The following is a 21,223-nucleotide window of genomic DNA, read 5'->3' on the forward strand; positions in this document are numbered from 1 at the left end:
GTAGCTTCTGTGCATAACAGAGAGCCGGAAAAACAATTTTCACCAAAACACGAAGAGAGAGGAAAAACAATTTGCTTTTTCTGCTTTGCAAGGCTTTTTGTCTTTACTTCTTTTCGCAGTGGATCCCATTCGATTTGTTTCTTATGAATGAAAAGGTTTTCCGTTCGACTTTCAGCGCGCCAAAAATGTATTTATGCCAAAACTTTTCTGCTGGCACAAATTTATGGAACATCAGCGCTAGTTCATATGTCAGTTAACCCTTTTTTTTTGGGGCCCCTGGGCGTATGGGTAATAAATCATCAAATGAAATGATAAACTACGCCGCCCCCTCAATTTTCTCACTTTTCCCCAACTACAACGGACTTTTAATAGACCGGGCTGCGAATGTGTTTAAAATCCCCTTCGAGTGCTCGTAAAACGTTCGTTTATCTTTTTTTCGGAACTGGTATTTATTTACTTTTTTATTCCATTTTGCGCATTTCCCAACTGCTACATGTTAGATTTATGTGCGGATCTATTTGGCGAAATTTATGTTTGCATTTCAACTTACTTCCTCCAAGTCTCACTGTCTGTTTCTCGTTTTTTAACAGCATATGTTGATTAACGTTAGCTATTTATGACATGGTTAGCCTTGCTTTTTTGTGGGATTTTCCTTAATAGAATTGGCTGTAAAATAAAGCCATGTGAAAAAGGGATATAAAACTGCTGATTTGAATGGAATTTTATTTTATATATAAAAAAAAATATACAGAAAACTAAAGCTATCCTTAATTTGTTGTAGAAATAAACAACTCTTATAAAAACAGTTAAAATTAAATCTATAAGTTTTCCTTTAATTTATCACAATTGGCCGTGGATATCTTTAATTTTCCATTTGTCAAAGTTAATAAAAAAATGACGTTGTAAAGAATAATCTAATCTGGGATTTTAAATTTTGCAAGGACAATTTTTGGGCTTTCCTTAATATATTCCTGCCATGTTTGGCTTCAAATTGAAAAGATTTCTGAATGACGAGCCCCCGAGGGGCGGCATTAACATCCCGCCGAAAGGAAAACACAGATTTCCCTTTTCCAAATCATCCTTCTATTTATGTCACATTTCGAACAGGACGTTCTCAGCTCAAAAGAGGAGCGGGGCAAAGGCGAGGATCTCAATTATAAGGGCCTAAGTGCCGTTAAAACCAAATCAATAATTTCCCTTTTTTTTGCCATCGTGCATGGCATGAAGAATGCGGAGCGTTGACAATGTCGAATGCCTTTATGGGGAGGAGATCCATTAGATATGCCAGCTTGAGCCCAGAATAACACACCTCCCATTCTGCTTTTCCTGGCACTCACATATCCGCATTGCCATGAATTTCAAAATGACATTCAATAAGCGTTCGAGATGTTCAATTATTTTTCAATTGCATCGATTTGCGTGCAGCCCACAAAAGAAATTCGATTAAACTTGATGCCTAAAAAGGAAAAGGACACACAGAAAAAAAAGATTTTTCTTTAAACTTACTTTAAAATGAAGATTGATTTATTAATGAAAACATATTAAATATTCTTTCCTGGAATGTAATCCAAAATTAATTAATACTCAATATTATGGAAATACAAGTATTTTTATTTAATTAAAATTAAAAATTGTAAATCATTTTCTAAAATACTTTTCACTATTAAAAAAATATATATAAAAATATAAATATCAAGTTCGAGGTCATGGTTAATTATACATTTCTTTTTGAAATATTTAAAATATAAATGTTTTAGAAGTTGTAGGTAAAGTTAATTTTCAACCTTCCTTTCTTTTTGCCAATTAATTTTTCTTTTTTATAAACTTAGCCACGATTAATTTATTAAAATATCTTTACAAAATGCTTGCATGAAAAAATGTATGAAATTTTATTCATTTAAAAATGTCTCAAATTATTTTCATTTTTCCACGTGTCCTTTCTTGTTAATTTTTTCTGCTAGCACGTGACCCATTCGAGATAAGCCTGGTCGGAAGTCGTTTGGCACCCATTTTCAGCATGTGTTTCGGCCATTTTCCACTACCCTGTCAGAAAGACACACATGCCAGGGGCGTGTCTCTAAACCAGTTAGCTACTTTGCATTAAAGCTCGCCCCCGGAGGAGCGTCGTTGAGTGGCCCAACTATATCCGATAGCACTTAGACGTCGCCTGTCCAGTCCGCACAGTCACTTGTTCTGTCATTGGAAATTTGGATGGAGATACGTTGGCATGTTAGCGGGAAATGGAAGGCTCAAGAAAATTTGGGGAAAAGTGGGGATTTTGGGAGAAGTGGGCAGCAGGAAATGCTGACTTGACAGGCACGGAACCCGAAAAGCTTCCGCATCCATGGCCCAACCACAGGCAACGACTTCGTTGCGGGCAGCTTTTGAAGACCCCTCGGCGATAATCCCCTCAATCTCTATCCACATGGAAATGCGAAAACGCCACGAGACGTGCGAAACTCATACACCTAGAAAATGCAAGTTCAATATTCTTTTACACCTAAAAATCATGACTATTAACTTAAATATTAGTTAGAGTAATTTAGTAGATTGTTATACCAAATTCTATTATATTATTGGTTGTTTAAAATTTATGCGATGTTTTATAAGTTTATTATAAATGCCTTTCCTTTTCTTACATTTAAATCTTTCAAATATAATTAATATATTGTATTGGATTAATTTTCAAAATTGGTTTGTGAAAAATATATCATACAATTCACAGAATTTACTCAACGAGGCACATCTAGTACAACAAACTTAAAGTGCAATTATAGATCACAAAGAAGTAGGGCCTTAGTTTTTTAATTTTTATAAAAAATAAAAAAAAATTTCCAAACACTTTCCATTAATACTTTGCAAATTTTTCTGTAATCCTTAACAGCATATATATCAAATTTTAAATTTTACATTCTTAAAAATTATTTTTCAGTGAACATTTAAGCCATCACCTTGGGCCACACGAACTATCTGGTCGAAATACTTTAAAGTCTCCCATCGATGACACAGCTGCCGGCGGCGGAAGTTGTTGATATTTTGTTAACAGATTTATTTGCGCAACGTGTTCACGCTTTCATTTGCAATTTTCCACTAGAGTTTCGGCTCTCGTTCGACATTTCGTTCGCATTTCGATTAAGCAGCGAAGTGGTGCCTTTGGATGTTTTGTCCAATTCAGGCGCTGGCATACTATACAAAAGAAGTCGAGGCATTCGAGGGAAGATGAGACTGGCATTCCCCTGTCAAACCCATTTCAAGTGGGCGTCAAACAGTAGTTTGGATCCCTGGGATCCTTTGGGAGCCGGAGGTCCTTTGTGTTCGAGGTGGTGGTGGCATTTTGACAGTCCCCAGTCACTCAGCTAGTTTGGGCGGCAAGGCGGCGTTGAAAAGGAACTCGGCTCTGTCAATCTCGTGTGGCTTGAAGTTGATTTATCCAGGGCCTTGGCTTAAAAGTGGCTTTAGACATCTCAGGAATGTCCGCAAAAGCCAATGAAAATTTTATTCAGGCAAGCTTAACTTGCGCTGCCTAAATAAGTGTAGTACGAAAATTTAAAGGACTTTAAGGACTTTCCATTTGGCTGCACACCTTTTGAAAGTACAGGAAAAATTAAAATACATAATTTAATTACATCACATTCCGTTTTCCAGGAGATGGAAAAACCTGTGCAGCGGAAAATCGTTTATCATTCTTGTCGGGCCTGATGCTTTCGTTCCAGACGTTTCTTTGACTGACTTTTGCAACATTCGTTTCTGTGTTTTTGACACAGAAGGCATCAAAATTGTTTGTCTGTCTGCGGGCTTCGGTTATCTTTGCTTTTGGCTTTTTCCAGGAAAAATATATTTATTATGTTTTTTGTCACATCAAAGGGCATAATTTGTGATGCCCCTTGGGAAAGGCTTTTCATTCATTGAATTCGGCGTAAAACGAAGGAGTTTGAAGTTATTCAAATACAAGTTTAAACTGTCATATTCACATCAACACAATTATGGGGCAGACCTTTGGGAATTTCAACTCGAAAATAATCTCCCACTTCAGACACAATTAGGCAAATTTCCTTCTTTTTTTTTTGGGCAAACTCAACCCTTTCACTTCTTGCTTTCCATTTTTGCTCTGGCTTACATTTTGTTGGTCCAAACAAATTTAGTACTCTAAAAATGCACAAAAAATAATATGAAATATAATACCCTTTTACTTGACCAACAGACCAATTAGTTGAATGTTTTTATTTGTCAACCCAAAACTTGTTTTGCTTTTTGTATGATATCTCCGCTTTGTTTTGGTTTTTATTTTAGCTTTTGCTTTTTATTTGGCTCATGATATATAAACCTTTTTCCGGACAACTCTTTTTTGGACAATTCGCCCACGTTTTAGCATTGGTAAATCAAGCGGGTGGAGACAAGTTTATCGTGCCTTTTGTTCGGTGGCAGCTGCTCCCACTCCCACCAAAATCGCGAGGGATTGAAGTTTGTTCGAGTGACTTTTATTCCGTTTGGTTGGTTTGGTATTTGGTATTTTTGGAGCACACTTGTGTGGCACTGGCACATTTATTGGGGGCCAGGGCCATCATGCGTTGCAGCGTGATCCACTCCAGACTGCGAGTGGGCGTAATTAACACGATGCCACGAAGCCACGAAGCCTTAACGCAGCGCCCCCGGGGGGTCAAAGGTCGCAGCCGAAGCCCATAGACAAGGGCTGTGAATCTGCTGATTAATTGAAATTATATATCGCTCGTCGGCTGTTCTTCCCCGACGGAATCGAAACTCGGAATCGAAATCAGAATCGGAAGCCAACGCAAAGGACGCTGTTCAATTTATCAGGCATCTTCCAATTAACACTTCTCCGGGCAATTTCCACACTCACCAACTTCCCCAACTTCTCCAGGTGGCGAAATTGGTTCGCCAGGGAAAACTCCAAAGAGACATGGAAACGACACTGCAATCAGGGAAAGTGGAGTACTTAAGCAAGAAGACATCCAATTAGCTTAATTTATGTCTCTGTTTTTCTCAATATATATAACTGAAGGAGAAGGAATTATTGTCACAGAAAAGGGTCAGGTAAAATTATGAGAGACAAAGGGAATGTAAAAAAAAATGTATTTCCTAGAAATCAGCTACATTTAATAATACTTATGATTTTACAACGAATTCATTAAACAGCCTTTTATAAATTGAATGATTCTATGAAGCTTTAGTTCTTTGTTGCACAATTTATGTTTATTGTTGATGAAAACATTATATTATGTTCAATATATAAAATGTCAGAGAAGGAAGAATTTTCACAAACAAAGGTCATAAATTAGCCTCATTGAATTAAATGTTTTTTGCAACGAAATCATTAATTTTAATTTAATGCATGAATCTAGGCAACTTTAAGACCTAACTGCATAATTTATTTTTTATGTTTTTTTATTGTAGATATAAATATAATTATTTAAATAAGTATGCACCTAAGTTCTATTTATCCCTGCTATTGGTTTACACTAACTTTAAAACGCCAAAAGCACTAAATGCCCTTTTTAATGTCTTGGAAAATTTCGGTGACACACCATCTAAAAAAAAAACACCAAATATTTACTGCTCTCGTTCAGTACGAAAGTAAAATGTTTATTTGCTAAGCTTAGATAACAACGAGGGCGACCAAAGTCGTTAGTTTATGTACACAATGCCAATACCAGATACGAACTTCACTCGCCCATCCGAAAATAGACACCATCTGATTCTGGGCTATTGCCAATCTAACTGCAATGGCTAGTTTCAGTTTCAGTTTCAGTTGCAGTTTCATTTTCAGTTTTTTTCGGGCTGGATACTGGACTTGATGGGGATGGAAGTGGGTGGGTCGGAAAGTGGCGACTGACTGAGTTACCAGCAGCCCTGCATGAGACCCAACTGCTGGATGGCCCCGCAGCCAACGCGATTCTGCATGTAATCGGGGAAATTGCTCTGCAGCACTCGCATCGTGTTCCGCTTGTAATCGGGCACCGCATGGGTCACCAGCTGGCAGGTCTGACTGCGGTAAACAGGCTTAAAGTTGGCCTCGGCGAACGTGGAGTTGGTGTCCCATCGGTACACCTCCGCATCGCCCTCGTTGCGGAAGAAAATCGCCGAGCCATTGTCCGTGCCAATGATGACCATGCGACTGGGCTTCTTGCCGAGATCTACAATTAGAATTTAAATAGATTTAAATTAATAAATAAATTGTAACTCATCAAATTCTTACACTTTTTAAACTTACTATATAGTTTTTATCAAAGCACCCTTAGGTCTTATAAAATACTATATAGTTTTATTAAATAACAAAATTCAAAGAGTAAAAATGTCATTTGTTTTTTTTTTTAAATACAACTTTTTGGAAAATCTACAATATTTGAAATTATCTTTTAAATGTTGTATTCCGTTTCTAGACTAACGACTTAAATAGTATACTTTTATTTATACTTTATGCATGAGTATGAAAAAGGAATGCTGATGATGTGTTTTTCTAGTCATAAATATGTAAGCTAGACTCACCCAGAATGCGTCCATCGGCCACTCCACTGCGCAGATACTCCGTTTTGAGGGAGAAAAGCTTGCTGGTGCTCAGGTAGGTGAAGTACAGCTCCGTGGAGCCGCAGTCCCGGCGGATGAGAGCTATGTAGAGGACATCCCTCGAGCGACAGCCTGCGGTGACGGCCTTGGGCAGCACCACCCTGAATCCCCGATCCGCCTGCAGGTTGTACACTATGATGGCTCGATTGGCGGCATCGCTGACGTACACAAAGCAACCGCCATCCGGGGCATAGTCCACCACCAGGTATTGCAGACGAGAGCTGCTGGAAGTGAGGCCCTCGAGGGAGACTGTTTTCAACACCTTGCCGGTCTTCACCGACATGGCCACCACTTTGGGCGGACACTTGCGCACCGGGGTCTCCAATGTGTTCACAATGCCCGTGTCGAGGACCCAGAGCACCTCGTTCTGATCCACCACCAGATCCACCACCGACTGCAGCGCTTTGCAGTTGCCCTCCTCCTGGAGATCCCAGCAGGGATAGGGCTTAAAGGTGGTGGCACAGGTGCCCGGTTTCACATTGGTCTTGACCAAAGTGGCCGGAACTCCCTTCCTATAACGCGGCAGTGCTAAATAGATGGTATCCCCGATGAGCTGGGCCCTCGTGGCAATCACATTCTTGGGTATAAACTTTCCGGAACTCTTGAACAGCGACTTGGTGCTGGCGCAGGGGAACTCAAACTGACCACCCGTCCACTGGATGGGCTGCGAATCGGAGTAGGCCCGATCCGGAGTCCACAATCCGTACTTGGTGCCCTGCGAATGGGCCAATTCCGTGAGACACAAACCAAGGATCAGGGCCACCAAATGCAGTCTCATCGTGAAAGCAATTATTAATTGTCTGGCGACGACGACGTGCACGTTATGCTCCAACAATACAGCACAAATTGGCCAAGTGGCGTGCTTATATAACCCAACTAAAACCAAAACCAAAACCCATCGAATCTGACCAGAAGCACTGGCAACGTGCCTCGCCGCCAATTCTCAATTTTCAAACTCACTTTTTTGCACAGCCAAAGAACCTTGACCAAAGTTTACCAACAAAAAAGGGGGTACGAAAACTATATTAATTATGGCTGGAAAAATAATTGAATTGCATGTTGAACTTGTGTAATTTGATCTGAACTCTATTGGCTTTCTACCTTTGCATTGCATAACTGTAAAGCAATATTTGTATAAAAAAGTGTTTAAGCAAAACTAATAATGCCCTTTTTTTATTCCAATTAATTATAATTCGAAATATATTAAAATTAAATTAAAATAAAAAAATAATTACATAAAATGACAGAATGTTCCTTAATGTATTCCGATTTATAAAAAAGATATTTCATAATTCGATTTTATAATTTTGATTTTTTTACTGAATACATTTACTGAATACAAAAATAAAAAAATCAGAAGAACTCAAAAAAATATGAGGTCGTAATTTATAAAAACATTTAACATTTTTAAATACAAATATTTTTGAAAAAATATATATAATTTATTTGTGTATTATAAAATATTATATAATGTAAAATTAAGTATATAATATATCCCGATTATATTCCGCATTATAAGATTTTATTATTTTAAGTTACGCATTTCATAAAAACTCAATTTATAAAAGCATTTTCAATTTGTAGATAAAAATTTGTCACAAATATTCCATAAATATTAAACTTTTTTTCTCAGTTTTCGCATTTTCCCGGACAGAAGCCACACTAATTTTGCCAAGACGCTAAAGGGCCAAGGAAACAGGACACTTCTCCGCCTTCCTCGTCTCAATTAACAATAGAAATTACGAACGTCACTGCAATTAGTGCAATCAATTGAGTACGGAACTCCTACAAGTGTCTTCAGATTGGCGGTGATATTTTTAGCTAATTAATTGACTGTGACAAAATAACCTCAGACTGTGATTTCGCAACTTGGCTCATAGAAAGTGATGGAAAGAGTGAAGGATTCCCTACACATCCTTGGGATTCTCCTGCAGAATTAACCAGCCATTTACATCACCGTAATGGCGCCTAAATAGGTTAAAGCGCTCGAGACATGGGCAGACAACCCGGAATCGCCCCAAACCAAAACAAACGTGTGTGGCATGTTAAATTGTCAGCCGAAAAGCCCGCATTCCGGGTGGCTTTTCCCTCTTTTTACCCCCCACTTAGTGATTTATTCGAGTCATAGAGCAATAAAAACTGATGACAAGCATTTCCGGGCTACTCATCTGACATAATTTATGTAAACACTTACCTCCAGCCAAAAAAAAAATTTTTGGGGGAAAGATAAGAGACAGTCGGGCGACTGTCTGACTGACCCCCATTAGCCGGAAAATTCACCCTGTCCTCGGGAAAAGCATGCCCATATCTCGCCGCAGGCCATTTTCCACACATTACATTGACAGTTCATTTTATTGCCCGTTTAACGAGGCGTATGCGTCATGAGCAAAACCGAGCTTTATATGTTCGACTTCTTTAAAACGCGCTCTCACTCTTTCCCGAAAGCAAGCAAAGTTTACCTTTTTATTTATATATTGAGTATGTGTGCCAATAAAAACCCGATTGAAAACGCAAATAAGCCAATAATTTGTCCCGCAGCAGCAGAAAAAAGAATTGTCTGTGGTCACGTTTGATTCGCTTTGCTAAATGGGCCGACTGGGGTTTCTGTTTTTCATTTTTTGCTGAGAAAAGCGATTTTCTTTTAGCGGGAATTTCACATAAATAAAAAACAAAACCTATTTCAAACTTATTTGCATAAGCTGGATACCACAGATGGTAAAAACTTACTAAATACCATAGGTAAATTAGTAAACATTATAATTAAATCCCAACTAAGCCACCAAACCAAGCTCTGAATTAAATAGTTTTACAACAAAAATAATGTTAAACGAACTTGTGCATTAAAAATGCATTATATATATATGCTAATAACCAGACATTCAGTAAACCTTTTAATTTTACAAAACCTTTTATTACAACCCAACCAAAACCCACAAGTTTAACTCAAAGTTTTCGGCCAGCAAATCAAACATGCAGTCATATTAATCAAAAAACATTTAATAAAGAGGCTTACAGTGGCACTACAGGGTATTAAAAAGTCATCAGCCGGCTAATCAACTTAATCTCCCCATACTTTTAGCTGCTCGCCTAATTTATGTGCTTTGCTTTCACTTTGCTGGCTTTCTTTCGTCGGCCAAGTTTTGTTTACGTCTGCTTAAAGTTGTCCACTCTTTTTCGTGGCTCTTAACTTTTTGAACAGCGCAAATGGTTCGATGAATTGCCATAAATTAATGCCTTTATCCAGTGGCTCAGCTTTGTTTAATTGTTTTGCAAAAATTAAATTCATTTGGCTGGTTGGTTTCATTTCTGACTTGCCGACAAATTGCCCTCGGCAGCTTGCTACGTGTTCATCGGTCTCCATATTGAATTTTTTCTCGCAAAATGCCATCATTGAACATTTAAAAATTCCCCACTTGTACGCATCTGCCAAAAACAAGGAAAAAATATTTTTTTGGGTATTTGGGTACTTTAATTGTTGACTGAAGCTACAAAAACTGTAATGATTTATGTTAAATTTTAATTTATTTTATATTCTTGATTTAACTGCTTTTTTTGATTTAACAAAACTTTATAATAACTATTAAAACATAAAAACTCGTCTTCAAAGGTTAATAACGAAATAAATTTAAATCAAATATAAATAACATTTTTTTTTGTTACTAAGCTTAAGAGCCATTTTAATTTAAATAGCGTTTTGGTCTCTTTTTAAAGCATTGCATTGCATATTAATAACAAAAATAAGCCGTAGCCTTTTTTTTAAGAGAGCGAATACTCTGATACCTCGCTGATTTCCCATTTTGATATTTTTGTTTTATTTATATTGAAGCACATAAATATTTATCTACTGCTCGGTTGGTGCCGATTCCATTGACTGACAATGCCGCCCACACATATATCACATCAGCCTGTTTTTGGGCATGTGTGTGCTATATAAATTCGGAGATTACGATCAGAGGGGGAACTCAATTTATTTAAATGGATTTGGCCAAAATTCAATCTGCATGTAAGTTGCCATAATAGACAGTCCGGGGTCGGGATGAATCAATCGCAGCCATGCGGAAGCCAAGTGCCACCCCCAACAAATGAAAAGGGTTAACTGGGGCTTATCAAAATGTTGACCAGCCTTTGGTCATTTCATTTTTGCTTTAAGCAGATTAAACTTTTTGCGATTTAATGGAGACCGAGAGTGCGAGTGCTGGCCATAATTCGATGCACGTGCTGCTGCTCCGACTCTGAAATAAAAACTGTCGGAGGACAAACAAAGGACCTTCTGGACACGGAATCCACCATCCGCCCACACAAATGTGTCAACGCATTTTTTATTTGTTATTATTCGATGCGTGGGTTCTTTACGAGGTCATTGTCCATATGTCTGGCGGGCACACCTTTAATGTAAGCCCCCCGCCCTGAAAACTGACTTTATCCACTGAGCGGGCTAAGAAGCCAATAAAAAAAAATTGGGTTCCAGGGGGCACCCGGATTTGAACCGGGGACCTCTCGATCTGCAGTCGAATGCTCTACCCCTGAGCTATACCCCCGACTTGATTCCACTCGATTTGGAGTGCCTTTTAAGAGCCAATGACTAAGATAAAATTGCACATTCTCATTTATCTTAAAATAGAAGTGAAATCAATTTAAGACAGATTGTTTAGAAACTCTTCTGTGTGATTCACTCCGATGGGGGGCTTTTTATTGATTCTCCGTTTGACTTGCAATCTTATCAGCGCACGGGGCACCCCTTTCCCCACAACTTTCTCCTTTGCCCCTCGCAAAAAACTGATAGCTGCAGGCGGGCTAACAAATGGCAGATGTTTTTGTCAGCCCCGAAATAGCTGCTAGCACGAACCAAGCAACTGGAAACTTTCTTTCTCTCGGTCACAGATACAGGTCACAGACGTCAGCATTGATATTGATAGCGAACTTTTGGGCCACTTTGGCAGCGGCAACTGTTTCGCCTGTTGACCCCTGAACTTTGCCTGCCAAAGGGTGAAAACTTGCGTTTCCCTCTGGTTGCACAAATGATCGGTGGTTGACAGAAACAATTTCCACATTTAACCCATTTATTTCAAGGAGGTGAAAGTGACTGATTATGAAGAGTTAGAAAGAAGCGTTTAGATAAATAAGATAAAGTAGATTAATATATGTATATATATATATATATATATCAAATTTACATTTTAATGTAAAAATGTAGAAAATCAAGAATAAATTTTAAAAATTAAGTAATAAGTAATATTAAATTTAAAAAGCTTAAGAACAAATATTATTTTGCTTTTTATTTTAAACTTAAAAAGAAACAAGAAGTAAAGCATTGCTAATCTATTAAATATACCGCATATAGAAAACATTTTATATTTAACTCATCTCATAATGCACTTTGAGAGGGTTAAATGTGAAACTGTTTTCCGTGCGGGCTTCCGCATTGCTTAGAAACCGAGAGAAGCAGTTGGGCTTAGAGGTCTGGTCGATTTCCGGCGTAGGCCAGACGTGCTGGCTGGGTGGTGACCATTCCATTCCGCTCCAGACAGACACTTGTTTCCCCCCCTCCCCGTGTTTTACCATCTAACGACCTTGCTGCAACACGCTCCAACTTGGATGGCTGCAGAAATCATCGGCTCTTATATATAAATGCAAGTTGGGCTGGCGCTCAGACAGTTTTATTATTCTGGCCAAACGTGGCTTTCCAAGTGCTGAATCTATACAATATATATATACGTAGTTGTGGCTGAGTTACCCCGAAGGAAACCAGCGAAAATGTCGCAGCTGCAATTGCTGTTGCTTATAGTTTATGCATCCGTGGTTTGGGGCGCATACAGTTCGTCCACTGATGAAGCTGGTTCGGCAGATGCCTCCAACTCCATTGGGGGAACCAAGTGCGACAAGAATCCGCTAAGTGAATTAACCTTTCAGCTGAGTGGAAGCAGTCTCCACTGGCCCTGTGAATCCACCAAGAATATATACGTTCAGTCGGGCAGATATGTGCCCAGAAATGTGATTGTGACCCGGGCTCAACTGCAGCGGGATTCGGCCTTTGTGGCCTTGCCAAGGTATAAGCAGGGGGTGCCCTTCACCCTCGGCAAGGTCAACCTGAAGAAGGGCGAGTGCCTGACCAAGATAGCCCCATATCCCTGCTGGGCCATCCAGGAGGAGGGCAACTGCCAGGCCCTTCAGTCCGTCGTCGACATTGCCGTCGATCCGAATGTGAGTGCAATTAACGCCTGTACAGTCGTTTACTTACTTTTTTGTAGCCGCAGTCAAGTTGTCTTATCCAAACTGCAATTTCTGCCTTTAATTACGGATTGCTATTTCTTTTTTTTTGCTGTCCTTTTGTGGCACTTCCCTTTAATGGTTTTTAAATGTTTTTTTCATATTTTTATCGTGGGCGTTGGAAAGGGTAACAGAGGTACTCAAGGCTTATTAAAGATTTTTTATAAAACATATTTTCATCCTTTTAAGCCTGTCCAAGTATTGCTTAGTATATATTTAAATATTAGGCATTTGATAAATTTAAAAAAGAAAATATTTTTATTGGCAAATAATTTATATATGCAATTAAATTTAATATTTTTAAACTTCTTTGAAGTATTGCTGGTATATATAAATATACATGGTATTTGATAAATTAAAAAATAATATATTTTCATTAAAACAAGTAATTGTAACCTATCCAATTTCATTATCATATATTATAAATAATATCAGGGATTATTATATGTTTAAAGTGCTTGATAAATTAAAAAATATATATAACATTGGCTAGAAAACGTAATTATAAAAATATTTCCTAGGTATTTTTTTTCGATTAACACCCTGCAGTGCAGTCTATTTAACTGGCCATCCTTGCTGTCGACCAAAAATTGCTTTTTTAATCAAATAAACGGAACGGCAAAAACAAAGTGCTTCAAATGAAATTCATGCCTGGCAATTGGTGCCGGAACAACTGAAGAGACTGTATAAACGGATAAACGGGGTGAAAAAGTGTATATGTAAATGGAATATTATAAAAGGCCACGAGCTGCAGCTGAAAAATGCCATGTAAATGCAGTGAAAAGTTCTCAGAAATAATTTGTTTGCCACATGCGATGTCATCAAGTTTTGTGTATTTCGATTGCAGTTTACAGCTCTGAAACTTAAATGGTTGTCAATTTAAATATTAAATGTTCTTTGCAAACGCAAAAATTTAAGTGAGAGCTTGAAAGCCAATGATGAAGATATAACAAAATATTTACATGTTTACATACTGAAAACAATATCTGACCTACTTGCAATTCGCGCAGCATAACTGCAAGTTAATAATTTCCTTCAATTATTATCGCCGTCAATTCGTTCTCATTAATGTGCCATTCTCGTTTAGCTGCATTTATGCAAATCATTTCTTTTATTTACACAAGAGTCGACATAGCAATAACAATCACCAGCAGCAAACAAATATCGCAACTGTATTTATTTATTTGCGCAATTTTCCATTCAGTGCTTTTTGCTGATATTCATTTTATTGCTACGAGTGTGAAATTTTCAATTAACAGTCAGGTCAAATGAAAACATTAAAAGCAATGAATACAAACCGTCAATTGATAGCAATTAATGATTGTTTTTCTTCGTGTTGTAGGGACTTTTGTGGGCCTTGGACGTGGGCATTGTCAACACCTTGGAGCAGCCCATCAGGAGGTGCAGTCCCAAGATCGTGGCCATAAACACGGCCAACAACAAGGTGGTCAAGAGCATCGACCTGAGTGACCTGGTCACCTCCGAGAGCCGCCTGCAGTTCATTGTCGTTGACTACTCCAAGGACAATAAGCCATTCGTGTGAGTTATAGCACTTATTTTCATTTTTATGCCGTTAGGAATTTAAAGTGTCTTGTGGAGAAGGGTAATGAACAAACACTCTTTTATTACATTTTTGTTCATATATGTTACATTATACTTCCATTTTCGGGCATTTAATCTCTGTACTCATTAAATATCAGTTCGAATCAATTATGTATTTAAAAACCCTTTAAAATCTGTTTAAAGTCATAAATAATCCCACAATCTATTTACAAAATTTCTTTTGTGTTCATATAATAAATATTATTTCATTTTCGGGCATTTAAGCCTTGAAACACAATGTCTGTCATGTTATATTCATTCATGTAAAAAACCCTAACATATATTTAAACGTTTCCCAACTTTTAAGGAAAATTTTTGTACAATTAATTTATAACAAAAGTTTCACAAATAAACAGTTATCTACTAGAAATATCACTTTCTATCTAAATAATTATCATACATAATATGGCGGGGAATTATACTGAGATATTCAACCACGTGGATTAATTTATGTTTTAAATTGAAACAAATTAAAACAGCTTTATCACCACAAATTAGCTTAGAATGAAAAAAAAGCAACAAAAAACATTAACATATAATAATAATTACACCTAACGTATTTAAATGAAATAACATGTTTATTTGTATGGAATCAAAATAAGATATTTAACCAACCAGATCCTTTTGTGTCACTAAGCTCTTTCATCTCAAATTCAATTATAAACTTAGCATATATAATTATCAATAATAATCAGTAACACAAAAAAACTCCATATCTTCATTAGTAGTTCTAAGAAGTGTGGCTCTTATATCTTTCTGCAACCAATTACAAACGAATTACCCAATTGGAAATATTATATCTTATCAATAATTGGTCTTATTTCCAAATATAGATATGTGGCTGATGCCGGAGCGCGCAGTATCCTGGTGTACGACATCACCGGCAACAAGTCGTACCGCATTGTCCTTCCGAAGGCCACCGCTCCCACCAGCGATGTCCTGTACGTGGCCCTTACCTCGAAGCCCGATGGAACCTCCACCCTGTTTTTCAGCTACCTCAGCTCACCGCGACTGTACTCCATAAAGGGCGAGTACTTGCGAGTGGGTCAGGGAGCGGGTTCCATCATCGATGTGGGTCCCAAGCCCTACGGGAAACAGGCTGTGCTCCTGGGAGCCGACGGAGGCACCTCCCTCTTCTTCCGCTACAAGGGCGAGAATGATATATACCTGTGGGACTCGGAGACCTGCTTCAAGGCCGCCAATCTGCAGGAGGTGCAGCGCGGTGGCGACTGCCGCCTCTCCACCCAGGTCCTGCCGGGACACAAGCGATTCATGTGGGCGCTGGAGAGCAACTTCCACGACTTCATCTCGGACCGGACGGGCTGCAATGGAGCCTCGATCGTCCTGCATCCCGTGGTCAGGGAGTGCGACGACTAGGGATCGCTCCACTTCATTAGCTCTAAGATTCGCATTGAATTGTTTTCGTTATTGGGTCAAAGTAAAATTTGGTGATTGCTCAAAATGTTGTGCTGGGGAATTAATTAAAACGGCATTGATGGCATAACAATAGGATATAAATATATACATTTAAATATATTTTTATTTATTTATTTTTACAATGCAAAAATACTAAAAAGTTATGCGTTAGTTACTTACCGGGGCATTTGTTTTTTTTTGAAAAGCAACAAAAAGTAGTTTTGAAATATCAAAAGTAACTTTTTCTAACAATTAGCAAAAACCCTAAACCGTAAAATTTAAGACAATGACAATTTATTATTTATTATTTAAACTATCTTCTGAAAAGTCCCCTATATTCAGTAAACAAAAAGACAATTGCACCAGCATTGGGGCTTCAAAATATATTTATATTTATATAATTCATCATATTACTCTTCTTGGCACACCAAACTCTCTGCGTTAAAGTAGTGTCCTTTGGGACAATCAAAGACCCTCAACTCCTGTTCGATGCATACGCAGTACTCATTCTTATCGGTGCTATTGGGGCAGGCAAGAACCTCGAAGTCCTTGCACTGATATATCCTTTCAGACACACAGGTCATGATTCTGGTATCGAAGTGGAAACCTGTGGGACAGATAATAACCTGCTGTTCTCCCTCGACGCATTTGCAGTATTGAATCTCTGATGTTGGGAAAGGACATTCGTATCTGGTCTTGTCAACGCATTTGCTAGGCTCCTCGACATCCGATCCCATATTTTTGAAACCACTGGCAGGAGCACAACTGTAGCCGTTGAAAAGGTAACCATCACGGCACTTCATCATCAGTGGATACAAGGAGCTGGCGGAGTCGTCGGTGTCACCAATGCAGACATAGAAGTACCGATTGTCCGCCGCCCAGCCACCGACTTGTCCGGATCGAGTGCAGGTGAACTGCTCCTCCGTGCACTGTTCACTTTCCCGGGGCAGGACGCATGACTCGCCGAGAGTGGAGTAGCCAGTTCCATTGGAGCAGATATGAGGGGTGTCCACACCCGAATCGCTGCACTCGTGATATCTCCTGCAGTCGTAGGGATCGGGGAAGAGGCCCTCCTGCTGGCAGTGGAAAGGACCTCTTTTCGGCACCCTGCACTGCGACTGCCAGGTGCATCCGAAGGTTCCCTCATCGCTGCAGAAGAAATTGTGCTCCGACTGGCAGCCCAGCATCGAAATGGTGTTCCAGTTCCCACTGGCTTCGCGGATGCAGTAGCCCAAAGTGGTGCAGTTCAGGCAAACAAAGCCGGCCAGGCGCACATCCTGGCAGGGATTATCATCAGCTTTAGCCGATCCAATCGCCACAGCAAGCAGGAGAAGGTAAACCGAGAGTAAAGAACTCATCTCGACGACTGTTTGTTCTTTCAACTGGGAGACTTTCTTTTATAGCACTACCCAATCAGCCAGATAAAATGTTTTGGCTTAATTAAATAGATAAGCTCGTAGAACCATAGTATCTATTTGGTAATGTATCCTATATCAAGTAAAATACCTATAGGTATAGCTAAAATTATATGATATTTTTCAACTTGAAAATTTATTATTTTTGCAATAAACAAGTGACACATTGATAATTTTAGTTAGAAAAGTATAAGTAAGAACAAATTCAAGGGACCGTAATTGTTATTAGCGACATTCAAAAAAATCAATAGTAATCTTATTTTTGGTGTTGTATATACATTTTTTTTATTTATAAAATTACTTCACTGAGAACAAAATGAAATAGAAAATATTAATATCAAACTAATTTAAAATTTTATGTTTAATATTTAAATTAAATAATGCAATGGATGAAAATGTGAGCGAAGAACAAATTCCAGGAACCGATATCACTATAAACGATCTTCAAAAAAACCTAAGGAAATCATTTTTTTAGGTTTCAATATATTTAGCTAATTAAAAAATGGTTGTTGAGCTTTGTTTTATATATAAAATTCAAACGATTTTATTTTAAAGATTTAGAACAAAGATTAACAAGTTCCAGAAACGCATCCAAAGGAAGTAAGACTAAAGATGGTTCCTCCCAAGCATCTGGAATACTGAATGTCGCTGCCTTTAGCGCGGCAATGATAATATCCAGAACAATCAGTGGGGTCTCCAAATAAACCATATCTCTGACACTTTTCAGAAGAGGGCTCCAAATCGGATAGGTCACCAGAACCAGACTTCAAGCAAAGTTTGTGCTCGGCATTGAAGGTATATCCATTTGGGCAACTATTTTGACGGAATTTACCATCTATGCAGAGGCAAAAGACATCGGTTGAAGTTACATTGGGACATGGAAATGGCTCATATTCCTCCTGGCACTCTACAGTTCCAATTCTGCAAATCAAGCTATTGGCATCGAAGTAGGTTGCTTCGGGACATTTCATTATCTGTAGATAGTTATTCTTGCAAAGGCAATACTCATCCACAGCTGTAGTTATCGGACACTTGCTGATTACGTAATTGGTGCAGTTAGTGATGTCTGTAGAAACGCAAGTTTTGATTGTTTCATTGAAGTAGTAATCATCTGGACAGGATTTTTCTCTGTCATCCAATCGATACTCCTGCAGACTTGCACTTCCCAATGGATATGACAGGAAAACCAACAGCAAAATAAACTGTAGAGATAATTCCATGTTGAAAATGTTTGAAATAGACATGTTCAACCGTTTTTATATAGGTGCAGATTGCAATGCTGAAAGAATGTTTCTTTATAATTAAAAGATAAACTTCACTGAATACCAAGAATAAATTCAATCTAATGAAATTCTAAGAGCTTGTTGAAGCAATTAACAAGAAAGAACAGAGACAATTAGGACTAGTTCTGCATGGCTTTATTTTCTGCAAAATTTGTTAGTAAATTTTAAAGTTATATGAAGCCTTCAACATCACTTTTAGTTCTTTAGGCAATGTTTCTGATCTTCACTAAAAGTGTATCCAGTTAAGCACTCATTTTGGCGTAATTTTCCACCTATGCAGAGGCAAAAAATGCGATTTGACGTTGTATCTGGACATTTAAATGGCTTATAATCCTCATCCTCCTGGCACTCCACTGTTCCAATTTTGCAGGCCAACTGATTGACATCGAAGTAGGATCCTTCGGGACATTTCCAGATCTGAAGGTACTTGTCCTTACAAAGGCAATACTCATTCACAGGTGTAGATATTGGACACTTTCCGATTTGGTGATTCTCACAGCTGGTGGGGTCCACAGAAACGCAGGTTTTAATTTTCTCACTGAAATAGTAGCCATCTGGACAATCCAATCCTGTGACAAAATTTATTGTAAGGAGAACAAAAAGCACACCGAGCAGTAGAGATGATTGCATGTTGAAAATTGTTTAAATTAATCTGCTCGGCACTTTCTTATATAGGACCAGATTATCAGGCAGTGAATGTTTCAACTTAATTAGTTGATTACAAATATATATTCTAAAAGTTAATAACCTTTTTGAAGAAAAAATTACAGCTGAACAAATTTATTGCTTGAAAAGAAACTCGCTTGTTAACAAGCATTAAAAATATCAGATTCTATAAAATAATACATTTGTTTTGGCAATTAATTTGTACTTTTGTAGATTTTGATTACTTTATAATTTAGTTAATAAAAACATGTAAAAACATGTGAATTGTTTCCCTATTATATAGTCAAAGAAATTATAAAAATGTATTTACTGATATATAATTATAATAATTATATAACTTTATTTTCAAATATATACGTGGGTAGTGTGTCGTTTATTTAGGGATAAGCTTTCTCTTTAGAAGAATGAAATAAAAATACAATAAAGTGTGTGCTTTAGCAAGTGCCCAGGACACAGGAGGACATTTCCGGACGGAAGTGTGTGCCTTCAGGACAATCCATATGCCGCAGGCTGCCATTTAGGGCTGAACAGTAGTAGTACTTCCGGCAATCGTTGCCGTCGGCTATCAAACCCACGTGCTGACAGGTGCTGGGCATCACGGAGAAGTCCGAGTCATTGGGGTCCTCGATGCTGACCGATGGATCATCGGTGTTGGGCGGCAGGACATTCGATCCACTGCGGCAGACATAGTCCACAAAGGACTCGCCATCGTTGCACCTGTGCAGCGAGGGATAGATGACGATGGTATCGTTCAGGTTCTGATTAACCGTCGACTTGCAGACGTAGAAAATATTCGGATTCGTGGGCCAGGGGGCCACGTGTCCGGCACTTGGGCAGTAGTACTGTCGCTGCAGGCAAACCGAGTCACTCAGGGTCAAAGTGCACTGACCCGTCCTCGCATCGAAGGCCTTGTCGTTGCCACAATCCACGGCAGCCGCCACCAAAGTGGCACCCACGAAATAGCACATGTGGTACTTCTGGCAATCGTATGGATCCGGAAAAATGCCCTGCGAGGTGCACTGGAAATTGCCCTCGATGCCAAAAGGATGACAAGGTCCCGTCTCGTTGGTGCAGCTCCCCAGCCTCGCATTACAATAGTATCCATTGGCCACGTCGCAGGACTCCACGGGGATGTTCACCCAGCCATTTGAGTGGCGCACACAGGTCGCCAGAAGTTCGCAGGATTCGCAGATGGGCCCCGGACTCTGGCGACCTTCGCAGGAATTCGTCTCCCGCGGCTGTATACGTCGAGTGGTTACAGTGGCTCCCATCGAAAGAGCCACCACGTTGAGCAGCAGCTAAGGGGGATAAATATTCATTAAAAAACTATTTATAATGTTTAAAGAATCAAATGAGAAACCTATTACAGAAATCAAATTTTGTATATTATATATTATTTACTTCTTTTATAAATTATAAGTCAACAAAGTCGTGTACCAACTAAGAAAAACCATATTCTAATGAGAAAAATACAGTTATTTTTTTGTAAGCCTAATTATTATTACAATCCTACTATTTTTAACAGAGAATATTAGAAATATTGAAAATTATTGTTGGTCATCTTAAATTTGATTTTATAGCAATCCAAATGTAATATTAATATAAGTAAAATAAAAAAATTTAATACGAAATATTAGTTATACCTTTTTCATGCAAATATTTATTTGCTATTAAAAATTAAATGGAATAATGAAGTATTTGAAACTACATAATTCAATGACAATAACAAAAAGCCTTTAGCTTATCCCTTTCTTAAATACATTAACACATACCAGGCTCACTAGTAGTTTCTTCCAAAACATGATGACGTAATCGCTTTCGTTTTTTTTATTTTCTTAGTTTAGGTCCAACTCCCACGAGAATCTTCAATTGTCTGATTGCAAGCTCCTCTGGTGACAGTCATAAAAGCCCCAAAATAGCAGACTTTAGATAGCGTTTTATATCTTTTTGTTGTTTGTTTGCCTATCAACTTTCGAAAGTCAATGGGAGTTG

At 38.3% G+C, this 21,223-nt stretch overlaps 6 protein-coding genes and 1 non-coding gene across 7 annotated transcripts; 1 reads left to right on the forward strand and 6 right to left on the reverse strand.

Annotated features, from left to right (window-relative positions):
* Nucleotides 1–5,765: 5,765 nt before the first annotated feature.
* Nucleotides 5,766–7,404, reverse strand: LOC108146435 (protein yellow). The gene is made up of 2 exons (XM_017272439.1): nt 6,505–7,404; nt 5,766–6,152 (listed from the first exon to the last, which is right to left on the reverse strand). The coding sequence occupies exons 1-2, from the start codon at nt 7,358–7,360 to the stop codon at nt 5,857–5,859; spliced, it is 1,152 nt and encodes a 383-aa protein (XP_017127928.1). The 5' UTR covers nt 7,361–7,404; the 3' UTR covers nt 5,766–5,856.
* Nucleotides 7,405–11,048: 3,644 nt separating this feature from the next.
* On the reverse strand, nt 11,049–11,120 carry Trnac-gca. The gene has a single exon. It is a non-coding gene; the product is annotated as a tRNA-Cys (tRNA).
* A 1,132-nt stretch (nt 11,121–12,252) lies between these two features.
* LOC108146434 (major royal jelly protein 1) lies at nt 12,253–15,913 on the forward strand. Its single transcript, XM_017272438.1, has 3 exons — nt 12,253–12,783; nt 14,192–14,388; nt 15,285–15,913. The coding sequence occupies exons 1-3, from the start codon at nt 12,337–12,339 to the stop codon at nt 15,826–15,828; spliced, it is 1,188 nt and encodes a 395-aa protein (XP_017127927.1). The 5' UTR covers nt 12,253–12,336; the 3' UTR covers nt 15,829–15,913.
* Nucleotides 15,914–16,202: 289 nt separating this feature from the next.
* Nucleotides 16,203–17,231, reverse strand: LOC108146436. The gene has a single exon (XM_017272440.2). The coding sequence runs from the start codon at nt 17,223–17,225 to the stop codon at nt 16,278–16,280; it is 948 nt and encodes a 315-aa protein (XP_017127929.1). The 5' UTR covers nt 17,226–17,231; the 3' UTR covers nt 16,203–16,277.
* Nucleotides 17,232–17,851: 620 nt separating this feature from the next.
* Nucleotides 17,852–18,526, reverse strand: LOC108145607. The gene has a single exon (XM_017271142.1). It carries the CDS (start codon nt 18,524–18,526, stop codon nt 17,852–17,854), a length of 675 nt encoding a protein of 224 aa, XP_017126631.1.
* A 168-nt stretch (nt 18,527–18,694) lies between these two features.
* On the reverse strand, nt 18,695–19,195 carry LOC108145608. The gene has a single exon (XM_017271143.2). The coding sequence runs from the start codon at nt 19,193–19,195 to the stop codon at nt 18,761–18,763; it is 435 nt and encodes a 144-aa protein (XP_017126632.1). The 3' UTR covers nt 18,695–18,760.
* Nucleotides 19,196–19,536: 341 nt separating this feature from the next.
* On the reverse strand, nt 19,537–21,122 carry LOC108145710. The gene is made up of 2 exons (XM_017271271.1): nt 21,004–21,122; nt 19,537–20,529 (listed from the first exon to the last, which is right to left on the reverse strand). Exons 1-2 carry the CDS (start codon nt 21,031–21,033, stop codon nt 19,666–19,668), a joined length of 894 nt encoding a protein of 297 aa, XP_017126760.1. The 5' UTR covers nt 21,034–21,122; the 3' UTR covers nt 19,537–19,665.
* Nucleotides 21,123–21,223: the final 101 nt, after the last annotated feature.

This window comes from Drosophila elegans, unplaced genomic scaffold (genome assembly GCF_018152505.1).
Source record: "Drosophila elegans isolate 14027-0461.03 unplaced genomic scaffold, ASM1815250v1 contig_208, whole genome shotgun sequence".
Classification (NCBI taxonomy): Eukaryota; Metazoa; Arthropoda; class Insecta; order Diptera; family Drosophilidae; genus Drosophila; species Drosophila elegans.

What these genes read in the sequence shown, in the direction of transcription:
- LOC108146436 (XM_017272440.2), bottom strand. Translation starts at nt 17,225, where the DNA reads ATGAGTTCTTTACTCTCGGTTTACCTTCTCCTGCTTGCTGTGGCGATT.
- LOC108145607 (XM_017271142.1), bottom strand. Translation starts at nt 18,526, where the DNA reads ATGTCTATTTCAAACATTTTCAACATGGAATTATCTCTACAGTTTATT.
- LOC108145608 (XM_017271143.2), bottom strand. Translation starts at nt 19,195, where the DNA reads ATGCAATCATCTCTACTGCTCGGTGTGCTTTTTGTTCTCCTTACAATA.
- LOC108146435 (XM_017272439.1), bottom strand. Translation starts at nt 7,360, where the DNA reads ATGAGACTGCATTTGGTGGCCCTGATCCTTGGTTTGTGTCTCACGGAA. An exon ending in GGCCGATGGACGCATTCTGG is followed by an intron (nt 6,153 to 6,504) that starts GTGAGTCTAGCT and finishes TTCTAATTGTAG; the next exon opens with ATCTCGGCAAGAAGCCCAGT.
- LOC108145710 (XM_017271271.1), bottom strand. Translation starts at nt 21,033, where the DNA reads ATGTTTTGGAAGAAACTACTAGTGAGCCTG. An exon ending in AGAAACTACTAGTGAGCCTG is followed by an intron (nt 20,530 to 21,003) that starts GTATGTGTTAAT and finishes TATCCCCCTTAG; the next exon opens with CTGCTGCTCAACGTGGTGGC.
- LOC108146434 (XM_017272438.1), top strand. Translation starts at nt 12,337, where the DNA reads ATGTCGCAGCTGCAATTGCTGTTGCTTATAGTTTATGCATCCGTGGTT. An exon ending in ACATTGCCGTCGATCCGAAT is followed by an intron (nt 12,784 to 14,191) that starts GTGAGTGCAATT and finishes TTCGTGTTGTAG; the next exon opens with GGACTTTTGTGGGCCTTGGA. An exon ending in AAGGACAATAAGCCATTCGT is followed by an intron (nt 14,389 to 15,284) that starts GTGAGTTATAGC and finishes TTCCAAATATAG; the next exon opens with ATATGTGGCTGATGCCGGAG.